This window comes from Rhagoletis pomonella, unplaced genomic scaffold, assembly GCF_013731165.1.
Source record: "Rhagoletis pomonella isolate Grant_MI unplaced genomic scaffold, Rhpom_1.0 Rhpom_scaffold_00004, whole genome shotgun sequence".
Lineage (NCBI taxonomy): Eukaryota > Metazoa > Arthropoda > Insecta > Diptera > Tephritidae > Rhagoletis > Rhagoletis pomonella.
This window is the reverse complement of record NW_023458558.1, coordinates 15014104-15026680: the sequence shown is the minus strand read 5'-3', so window position 1 is coordinate 15026680 and position 12577 is coordinate 15014104. Positions and strand designations below refer to the sequence as shown.

General features: G+C 35.2%; 1 protein-coding gene across 1 annotated transcript in view; it reads left to right on the top strand.

Annotated features, from left to right (window-relative positions):
* Positions 1-5363: 5363 nt before the first annotated feature.
* Positions 5364-12577, top strand: part of LOC118738115 (dynein beta chain, ciliary) — a 67479-nt gene continuing 60265 nt past the window's right edge. The window contains exons 1-2 of the mRNA XM_036469035.1: positions 5364-6048; positions 9569-9657. Coding sequence (XP_036324928.1) covers positions 5365-6048; positions 9569-9657 — 773 coding nt within the window. The 5' untranslated portion in view covers position 5364. The remainder of the gene's footprint in view (positions 6049-9568; positions 9658-12577) is intronic.

Genomic DNA, 12577 nt, shown 5'->3' with positions numbered 1-12577 from the left:
AAATTAAACATTGTAATATATGTAGGTATCAAATTAAAGAGGTTTAGGAAAATTTACTGCCAAAAATAATTTAGAGGAGGGTTGCCGCCTATTTTTCAGTGTTTCCATACTCATTTGCATATCCACGATGATGGAAAATAATGGCTTTTCTATTAGAGCTACCGAAACTGCTCCTAAATTTGAATAGAATATTTGGAACCAGCGATCTAAATGCACGCCAGCAATATTAATGCTGTTCTTTACATCTTTTGACTAAAGGCCAGTGCAATAATCAAGAGAAGAAGTAAAATTTTATTGAAAAAATATAACTTTGAGATTAACGATAAGCTAAAGAGCTGCGAGATATGATATTCGACTTTATCTTTTGCATTAACGGATTTATTATCTAATAATATGCACCAAACTTTTTTCCCGAACCCAGAATTTTTAACAAGAATTGGTCTTATTCGACTAATGTGCTGTGGGTCACTTGGCGATCGATGCGTGGGCTCTTACAATTAAAATAAAAGGCTAATATTTTGCAGGCTTGCTGCTGACTTCAAGATACAATATATTTTCATTCCATTCTCATTACAAGTTTAAATAGCTTTATCAGATTTTTATATTAATTAATTAAAAATCTTATCTATAACCTTACAATTGAATGGAACAAATCCCTATTCACCACCTTTAACCCACCTCTCTACAGGCCGGCAACCTGACCAAGTGTTACCGACATATCGCACAAAGTTGATAAGCCTTCCCAACAAACAATGGAACAAAAATGTTCAAACGTTTGAGAAAATCGTATTTCTCAATTTGGTTTTCAGCATTGTTTATCATTTGACACTAAACTTTTTCTCAAATTTTTCTCAAACATTGTTTAGCAATTTAAAAACGGTTTGAAAAACATTGGAGAAAAAAATTTTTAGCATTCCGTTACGTTCCATCTGTGGCAACATGGCACAGATGTCGTAGTACATACATCGGTAGTCTGCTGCATCAGTCGCAAAATGGCTCTTCGACCACGCAGTCGCTGTAATTCGCAATTTGTCTAATCTCAAAACAAACTATGCAACTAATTTTTTACATCAACCGTATTTTTTTTGTTAAACTGCATAATTAAAAATTCCTTTCCTATAAAAACTGTGTTTCTCTTACACATGTAACACTATACAAATATTTCAATGAGATTAACTGGGTTTCATTTCGTTCCGCTCCACTCACGTTTGAGAAAAAGTTGAGAATTCAACATTTCGCAATTTGAAAATTTGAAATTTGAAATTTGAGATGCATTTGGGAATTAACGTTTGAGATTTGAGAAAATGACCGATTCTCAAATGCATCTCAAATTGAGATATAACAAAAATGTTTATTGGGTCCCCTTCACCTAAATACATATGTACTTATGTATGTAGTCATCACATGTCCCTGCCAGTTGTGACTGACACGGTTACAGTGAGTCCAGTTAACATTGCCAACAGGCAACACATTGCCAACCGCAAATTACAGCATTTGTGGCTTAACTCAGTGACTCATGGTCAGCAATGTGTTATAACCAGTTATTGGTTATGTAAAAAAAAAAAACTTTAATTAACGAATTAACCAAGGAAAAAAGCAGACACAAACAATCCGTTTTTCAGTACATTTAAATCTGCACACCAATGCCAACAAAGCAATACTGCGACTCCTGCTACGATTACGAACTACATATTTGCATGCTGTACCACCCCACCACCACTCATTCTCAGGCAGCCAACGACCAACCGTCTCATCGCACGCCACGCTGGCATCTGCTCAACTTAATACATAATTTATATGCATACGAGTACAAAACATTTATAGCTGGCGCGGCGCGGCGCGGCGCAGCGCGTCTTTGCATCTGTGCCGGCGCGGCGCGTCGCGGCGCAGCGCTTTGCACGAGCCGAGTTCATTGTGAGTGAGCGCACATAGCTGGCGGTGGCATTTATTGTTGGCATTTGCCGCTGAAGTTTATGAGGCCGTTATACGGACGCACTTGCCTGCCGCTTTGTGCACTCTGAACTTAACTTTAATTTGCGGCCATTTCTCATGATTCGCAATTTAAGAGCCTGCCGCTCGCTCACTTGTGGCACATAAAGGACGAGTGGAATGAGTAAAGTATTGCGCTTTGACGCCACACGCAGTTACTCATTCAGCAAATAGTGCTTTTCGCTCGAGTTCTTTTGGTATTTTCCATGCCATCAGCCAAACTCCCGTCACTTCCGACTTCCGTTGAGCGATGGCAATAGCCGGAAATTGCTGCAAAACTCTACGTGCAGATATGCATACATATATGTAACCTTACTCTTACGTAAACGCATGCATGTGCGTATGTATGTAAATGCATATGTATGCATGCATGTATGTACGTACATGGGTAAGTTCATTTGCCCCAATTACCTTGCAGGCCTCAATTCGTGGTGCGCAACATTAAAATTCTAAAATTCTAGTTCTTCCCTTGACTCGCTTGAACGCTCGCATCTGATTAGCTGTTGCGCGCTGCAACTTTACCGCATTCGCTGGCAGCTCGTCACTTCTGTTCATGGCATTTCACATAGTTTTCAAATTAAAATTTGAAGTTTGATCGATACCATTGAGCAGCGCCAATAGCCGGCCGCACCACTCCACTCTCTCTCATCACTGGTTTACACTAACCCCACAGCGGCAAGTTGCTGCGTTTCCGTCCATTTATGTACTTGCACCTAACACTAAGGGGTGGACCCTTAACTCGCCCTTGGTCATGTAACCCAACGCTTGGTCTTACTACGCTTATGCCCGCCGTTAGGACCCGCAAGAGCGCTACTGCAACGAACCGTTGCCTCTACCACAATTGGCATTAGCGGTCACTTTACATTTAACAGCTCGAATGGCAAGTGTGCCTCTCGAGGCGCGGATAGTTTAGCTTTGCGAAAAAGAACATATACCAATTAAACTTGCGCGTGTGTGTGTGTGTGTGTGTGTGTGTGCGCGCGAGTGTGCGTGCGATTAAAGCGATTCAATGTCCACCGCAGATGAAGTGGAAGCGGAGGCTGAGCAATGCCCAGCAAGAGCTTTGCTGTCGTTAGCGGCCAACGATCCACGCCTAGAATTTATCAGCTCGTTCACATTGAGCTCGTTGCGTCTGAAGCAGGACAAATGGCATAGAATGATGGCCACCGAATCGTATCGGGTAAGTACTTGAGAGTGACAAAGTTATGTACATACATACATATGTATTTGCTAACACTCATACATATATGTAAATTCGACTTCATCACTCCCCATACAAAAAAAAATCGGTATTTTTTAAGACTTGCACAAAAATATTTTTAAAAAGTATTAAGATTTACGCGTTTGGAAAATACCTGAAAAAATTGTGTTTTTTATGATAAAAATATAGACTTTTGATGCTGCTTTTGAACGTTTTTCAAAGATGGGTTAAGAGGAAAACTTGAATAACTCTGCCAAAATTTTACCAATTTAGACTTATGAGATATCATTGGCAAGGTATTGTCCCCTTTTTTTCTAGAAAATAAACTCATGGAGATATACTCAAAAGATAAACGAGCATCATTCCAAATTGAAATAGGTTGTGTTGATATTTGAAATTTTGGAATGAATTGCTTTGCAAAGAAGTCAAAAGGGCGAGAAAATACCTTTCCACTGATACCACATAAGTCTGATTCGGTACAGATTTGGCCCGGTTATTCAAGTTTTTCTTAAACCAATCTTTGAATCTTCAAAATCAGCATCATTTTGGAAGTTCATATTTTCAAATCGGCCCAGCTCCCGTAAATCTTAATATTTTTCTGAAATATTTTGCTGAAGGTGTTCAAATATAACAAATTATGTATTTCCGGCGTAAAACAGCAACTTTTTTGGTCTAATATACAATGGCGGTTAAAAGTGGATGAATGGTGTTTCGTATATAATATTTATAATGTTTTTCAAGCTATAATTTTTTTTTCATTTTTTTATAAAAACATGGTTCGTGCTTTAACAAAGACCATATAAGACTTACTTTTAAACTTTATTCAGGTTTTAGAAAATTTTCAGAAATTTGTATCTAAATTTCGAGCTTTTTAACCAGATTTTTTTTTTTTTTTTTGGGTATGCAGTTAACAGGATTATAAAGGTTTAGTAAAATTATCGCATTGATTTTTAATATATATTTTTTTTTTTTTGTTGAAGGCGTTTTGAACTTTTTTCCATATAAATGAAATAGAAATCGGGATCCTGCTCCCATCGAGCGTCCACTGGTATTTCCATCTGGATACCAAAAATGGAATCCGGTTTTGCAATACGCGTTTCCTCTGCGTCCCAGGGAGTAGCAGGATCAATCCATCTGCCTGATTATGCAATAAGTAGTACTTGCTGTCGGTGTTATCGTCATAATTCGCTCAATTGGAAATAGATTTGCAAGTACTTTGGTTCACCGATCATCGCAAATGAGTCTTCTCATGAGTTAGTAAGGAGAGTTAAACATTGACTGAATCTCAACCCAAATCGGGACAATATAAAAGGAAATTCGCCAACACAATCAGAAATCTTTTTTAGGAAAAATTTATCGAAATTTTATAGTAAAGGTTTTTTCAAAGATTCTATTTAATGAAAAATTACCTTGACCTCAAAACTGTACGTCCAGGGTAAAATTTTTGATTTTTTTTTTTCTTTTTTATGGCGGGAAAAAATCATGCAATGAACTTTAAAAATAAATTAAAAAGCGTTTTTCGGTTCTTAGGACCATGGAAATATATATTTTCCCTAACGCAAAACAGCAAAAAATTATTGAAAACTGGTTTCTACTTCCAAAAAATTTTAAAAAAATATTTTTGGAGGTAATTTTAAAGGTCAATATAATTATTTTATCCAACGATATAATTTTTCCTGAATCTTCATCTTAAAATCTTTACAAAAGCGTTACATCCATATACATATGTCCCTATCTCTTCTCGTTCTAGAGACATTCGTCCCTTCCTTTCAAAAAAAAAAAGAAAATATTAATTCTGGTACAAAACGGCACTTATATGTATGTAATTCTTAACTAGTCATACATATATTTTAGCTACAACCCATTAACAGCGCAATTCGTCATGAGCCAGTAGGTTTTACTAAACCACGACTTGCCGCAATATATTCGCATGGTATTACCATAGTCTTCGGAAGCAAAATTGTTCCTATTGAAGTTTTCAGCTTACCACGGAGCGCTCATATACATACCTTCAATATCTACACCTAATTTATTAAAAACTGTACGCACATTTCCATACACTAGACGGTCATTTATCATAGCCATCTTTAGTGCGCGAAAAAAAAAACTTAATTCACAGAAATTTTCTCATTTGACGCCTCTAAGCCGGATCCTTCACAATTTTCCAGGTCATTATGTTTGATTGGCTATATAGCGCACGGCAGCGCCTCCTGGTTATGACGCTCAATCATAGCGGATATTTAGTACCGAAAATTGCGCTCACTGATTTGCACCACAATTATGCGCTACAGCAAACGTTAAGCTCAACAACAGCTACAACAACAACAATAGCAGAAACAACCGCCACACCACAATCTATAAAAGACGCACGCACAGCACAAGCCGATCCATTGCAAACGTCAACAGCAGCAGCAACAGCAGCAGCAGTTGCAACAGCAGAGCCAGCAGCAAAATCGAATAATGTTGGCCAAACAACAACTACTACAACTACAACAAGCAATACAACGGGTTCGACCGCCGTCATGGCATCCGCAGCTGCAATTACAGCTGCTGCAGTGTTGATGCTGCCAATGCCGCCGCCTTCCAGCAGCTTCTCTACGCTCGATGGCGTACCGCGTGGCAAATGCGTTTACTTTGTGCGTCGAAGCGCGAATACAACGCTGACCGCAGCTAATTTTCGTACGCAAATACTTTGCGGCGATTTGCCTGTGCACAGCAAAATAGAAACTTTATCGCTACTTTTCGATGAAGTCTTTCAGCCGCTACTCGAATGTTCACTCAATCGGAAATCATGGCCGAAACCGGTGCAGAAGGATTTGCAGATACGCATTAAGGAGGTGCGCAACACGTTAATTGAGGTGAGTTGAATGCTAACATGCACACACACACACACACACGTCGCAAATTGCACTATATAGAAGGTTATACCAAATACTTTCAGAGTCAATTACTTGCTGAAAGGTACATGAGCAAATCTCACGAGTTGCACATTTTTCCGACAAAAACTTATTTTTTTTTTGTCGAAATTGGTAATACGATTATTTTTGAAAATACATTATCTTCCGTTTTGTATAAAAAAGAAGATTCCAATAACCTAATAAAAAAAATTTAATTCAAATTATTTTTAAGTTAAATCAATTATTACACTATGAGCATCAATCGAAATGGGTTTGAAAAGGCTTTGCCACCTGTTTCAAAAAGCAAGTTCGGCTTAAATAAAGGCAAAAAATTGTATAGGATATATGTACATATGGATATCATACGAAAGAGGTTGTGGTTTGAAAGGATTTTGCAGAGGGTTGCTACCTTGTTTCAAAGTTAGATTCAATATAAGCAATGGGTTAAGTAATTTATCTACTTCAATGGGAATATAAATCAAAATTGCTTTGAAGAAACTTTATTTTTAAACTGCATGTAGGAGTGTTGCCACCTGATTTTATAATTAAATTCAAATTGAATTAAGAAGATTAGATAATTTAAATATGTATCACAATACAAGTCTCAGACGAGAAGGGTTTAACGAGGTTTTGGTTTAAAAATAATTTGAACAGGATTTCCATCTATTTGAAAAGTCGTATTAAATAAAATTATATGAAATATTGAAACATTGGTATCAAATGAAATGGGTTTGAAAGTGCTTTATTTGTGAACTGTATTTAGGAGCGTTGTCACGTATTTAAAAAATAAAGTTTAACTTAATTCATGAGGCACATGAAATATGTAGGTATCACAATATCAGACGCAGGCTGATGGTACATACAATGGAATTGAAGGAAACTGGTTTCTTGATTTAGGGAAATGCTTTTTCTGAGTGTAGGTACGAAATTGCGAATCATTTCTGCAAAGCTTCGAATTTTGGCTACACTTTTGGATTTCCGTCACACTGTGCGGCGAGCGATTTTAGGATTTCATTGCTGCTCTGTACTTTCCCTGCAAACCATTTTTCCAGTTTATCCTGAATTGTAGAGAAATTTTAAAGAATTCGTAAAGATCTCATCCGATTTTTTGCAGAATTTTCGGAAATGAAAAAAAACTGTGTACACTTCAATTCCTTTCGAAATTTCGGAATAGAGGTGTAACAATAGTTTTATAGTTAGATAATTAAATCATGAAGAAAAAATTATTTGCAAGAATTAGATATAAATCCTACGAATCGAGCAACATTTTTTTTTTAGTTGGGGCTCTTTTGAAGACGTTGTGCGTATGTGCATCTAATGGGCTTGATGGACGGATACTTAATTGAAGCAAATCAAACCAAACCAAACCAAACCAACCCAAACACTTGGCCATAGTACTTATTAGAGCCAAACATATATTTGCTTTCAGATCAAATATGATTCCTATACAATTTGTCCATGCAGAAATAACACCACTTTTAGCTGCGCTTTAGCAAGCGGATAATTATCTTAAAGGTTGCGACAACAAAGTAAGGCAAACCAAAGCAACGGAAAACCTTAGCAAATATGTATGTATGTAGCTAGTAAGTATCTACGACCTTTACCACACACGGCAACGGGATTGCATGCCTTTGAATACAAAAATTTAAGGCACTATTGAAATTTTTCGTCCCAACACTAAATTACAACTTGCTGTATATCTATTTACATTTATAATAGTATGTATGTGTATATTCAGGTTAATTGATTTAATTAGAAGCTGAATTGTATGTATTTGGTGTGTATATATTACACTATATACAAATGGGTTCGTACGCATCTGACGTAACTATTATAAAAACAATGGCATGAACAACAGAATTTTAGTTTGCCGAACAAAGAACTCCTTAATTCATGTGTGTATGTATGTATGTGCATGCTTAGATACGTAGAAATACATATGCTTGGGGTTAATAACAGGTAATATTATGCGTATACCTAATCACCTATGTGTGTGTGTACATACATTAGTTTGGGTCAGGAGAGAAGGTTTGCAATTACACTCCTTAGCTTAAAAGCTAACTTTAAAAGGAGTTTGGAGTGATAAAAATGTTCGCTCTTGGCGAGTGCTTAAAATAGACGCAATCGAAATTTTTTAGGTTATTTTTTTTTTATTTTTGTGATTCGACTCAACCGAAAATTCTTGGTTATTTTTTTTATTTTTGTGTTTCGAAAAATTTGATTAATCATTGAAAGCATATATTTTTATACTAAACATCCCTCTAAGATCCTATCTACCCAGAAAACCTCCTTAATCTACTAACCCCAAATAACTCTATGTTTACCCTATTTTAATCCAACCCCCCACATCTCGGCTTGTTATCAGCTATCGCATGCGTACCTTCATATTTATGGCATGCGGAACAATTGTCAAAGAGAAAATGTTTTTAAGTGGGCATTTATTTTATCGCATAAGATTTCTTTCCCAAAAGCTTGTAGAACAGAGCAAGTGGAATTTCTTTAAAAATTTAATTTTGAATGCAAGGTACATTAAAAACAGCTAGAAGCCAATTTGACATCAAACTTGCAAACGTCAAAGTTTTCGGGAGAGTAGAAATGAGAATGAGTATAGGAAATGAAAAATTAAAAATTACAATTCCCTGGCTGACCTTTTCAAGTAAATTTGAAGTTTATTTTTATTTATTTATTTGTTTAATGTAAATTGATTTATCGTTTATTCCGTTCCGCTGTTGTTGGAGGGTCTTTCCGACAGCTCTACGTCGCAACTGCTCAACGCCCAACGTCCCTGCTATAAAAGCCATTGAGGAATTTAAAAAAAAAAATTATGGTATGTCCATTATATTTGACATCCCATCGAAACAGCGCTTTAGGTGTTACATTTTTGACGTATGTACCTATGTACATATGATACAGCTGTAAATAAATCTATCACCATTCGCATTTCGCTTTGGCTGTGTTCAATCGGGGACTTTTTTTTTTTTGTTGTAAGAGAACCAACCAAGTCTAATGTATGTACACGCATATTTACATAGAATTGCGTATGTTCGCATATTTGCATTTGCATTAATCTAATTGAGAATATTACAAACATTAGAGCGGCGTTAAGGATAGAGGAAAATGATGCGGACGTGTGCGTGCCCATTTTTGCTAATTGGCAAAAGTTTCCATGTCTGACTTTTATTCACGGAACTGTGGCTATATTAGTTCTTTTACAGCTACCGTAAGTTTGCTGCGAGCAACAGGGATATAAAACAATAGGGGTCAACATACATATGTATACATACATACATACATATTATGAGTCGATGGTTGTGTTGGGTTGCCAATGCAGCGCTATCCACTCTCTTTTGTATTGTTCTCCAAACGAACGTGCCTGCGATCATATAAGCACATATGTACATATGCTTTAACGTGTAAAAGCAAAAATAAATTGCGTACTTTATTTTAATTCTTTTTTGTTTTTTCTGTTATCTCTTCACAGATTAAGGGAAAAACGAACAATCGCACAATCTTGTCATTATTAGTTGCACCAACTGTCATCGAAGAAGTGGCATCACATGTTAATCAAGGGTAAGTATGTAAAACTGGAAGTGAAAGCACAACAACTTTAAAAAACTTTGTTTGGAATTTGCACATATTGCAGTGATATTTGTGGTTTGAGCTTGGGTAAATGGTCGTACGTACGTACATACATATGTACATTGGCTAATTTACTAAACAAAATGTTAATTAGTCTGAGTAAGCAAAGCTTTTGCTGGCCGCAATATTTTAAGGAACCTATAATCAGAAGCTATTTTCATTATTAACTAATTATTAAGTTTGGAGATAATAAGCTACACGGCAACGCTGGCGCGCTTTCTCAGCGGTAGAGGAAGCGAAGCTCTGGGCTTCTACAAGTTGTGATGACAGCAACCGGTGCTATTTTTCTCAAACTTGTTTCTTGGGCACTTATTCTTAATCTCGGAAGGAGGCGAATATTCTATTCAGGATCATTCCAGCCTTTGTTGGCCGTGGAAATTTTTCTCCATATAATTTCCATGCTGGTCTGAAATTTGTGCGTGGGCATTTTTTATCTTGATAAAAGCATTTGTGAAATGGCTTCCAACAAGTATTTTTTCCGGATGTAATCGCTTAAAAAATTTAGAAAATTTGCGGTTTCACACCCAAATAAAATAAAAGCAAATATTTTAATAGAATGCAGGTCAATTTTGGCTTTTACATATATTAAAATATCAATAATATTATCGAATTGGGGGCAATATTTATCAAGATTAAAGGTCTAATAACTATTGCTTGCCAAAAGAAATATGCGGTCTCCATGGGAAAAATTTTGCCTAATAACATTTTCAAGATAAAAACTTTTTCCAGTAAAGACAGAAAATAAGAAATTAAGCTCAAATTATTTGAAAAGTGAAATCATTTGTTACCATATGGGTATCAACCGAAATGGTTTTGAAAACTACGTGAACTACGTGAAGGAAAGTTGCCACATTTTTTAAAAACCTATCAATTTTAATTAAAAAAATTTGGTAACGGAATAAAGTATCACTATATAGTGGGAAACACTGCCGAAAATCGCCAAAAATGTGGATCTTTGTATGGAAATAGCTCAAAGAAACTAAAAACTGCATCACAATTAGAGAAGAAAAAATATACCACCCATAAAAAACTTTCGATACTGAACAAAAACTCCAAAATGTTGCATGTTAATATATCTATGTACATATTTCAAATTGAAATGATTTCAAACATAGTTTGATTATATGTATATTTGAGTAAAAAAGCACTCTAAAACGCTTTATAATCCGGCAAAATAAAAAATTCCCTTTCTCTTATTGTTAATTTCTATGTAGATTGAGATGACTTAAAACGATATTAAAAATGACCATCATTCAGAAAAATTACAAATCAAATTTCTTTTCAAATTTTCACCATGAAACGCGTTATACAATTGGATATCCTATACAAAAATCTATAAAAAATATAGTTTCCCATTAAGAATAATTATAGTAATATAATATGGTAGTAAAGTGAAAAAATACCTTTCTAACGGTACCTTACAAGTCAGAAACAGTATAGTGTTGCCCCAATTATTAAAGTTTTTCTTAAAGCAATCTTTGAAAAGGTTGAAAAAGCAGCATCAATAATCTCATGATTATACCCCCTATTATGAATTCGTACGACGCACGATAGACGCTTGCATTCTGTTATTTTCTATTACGAATCAATGTTGTCGTATGAAATCCAATAGTTAGCGTAGCTGATTTGTGCTGGTTCACAATAAAAAGTGAACAAAAACCACAGCCATTCACAACAATATATCTGTCGGCCGTATGAAAACGATAATACGAGAACTGATATCATGCGATACGCTGGCAAGCCTGTATCGTCTATCGTATGAAAATTCATAATATATATGATTCCGTCTCAAAAATTTATTTAATATTTATATGCAGATTTTTTGAGCTTAAACAATTTTATCATCTGAGGGGAGTTTTTAAAAAAATCCTTTAATTAACTACTTTTATTCAGAAAAAAACACGATTTTTGGAGGTATTTTCAAATCGGTCGAACTCACATAAATATTTAAAATTTTCCAAAATATTTTGGTCGAAGTCTTCAAATATAATAAATTTCATAATTACGGCTCCATGATAAAATAAGTTTGCTAATCAACAACATCTCAAAACATTCATTATGAATTAATTTTTTCAATTTTTCACTTTAACATGAAATTAACTCCTTTTCATTCTCCCACACTAAAGTCAAGCCACTCAACTATGTACCTATATATGTACCTACTAGCTGTAAAATTGAAGCAAATACTTTATTATGTCTATAATAGTCTACTCGGAGAAATGTAATTACATTTTAGAAATAACCATTTTCGGTGAAAATTAAGAAATTCAATTTTCATTAGCTTTTCCTTTCTATCGATAATATTTACCGGGTTATGTTATTCTAATGCCTCGCCTGAAGGGATTCATTTTAAGATGAAGTATGTACATACATGCATATGTACGTACAAGCGCCGCAATTTGGACGCTCGAAATGTACATAAATTAATTGTAAAGGGATTACTTAAGCAGACAGGCTAAGCGAAACTGAAAACTGAAAGAACAACAAAGTTTGTTGCAAAATTTAAATACAATGCAAACATGCACAGTGAGACATTTTCAAGCGAACTTCATGGAAAATTTACTTGCCTTAGAGTTGGATTATATCCATTTTAGTTAAATAACGTTAATATATGTATGTATGTATGTACATAAATGCTACTTAAGCGGGATGATAAAAAATTACACATAAGCTTTAAATATACATACATACAACTATTTTACCTGACTGCAAATATAGATCACTTTGGACCGGAAGAAGTTTTTAAGCTACACCCATATCTTTCTTCCGTTTAGTCCGGAAAATCCATCCGATTTTTTTTTTTTTTTTTTTTGAAGTCCTAGAACTATACATATTTTCGAATTGCTCAACC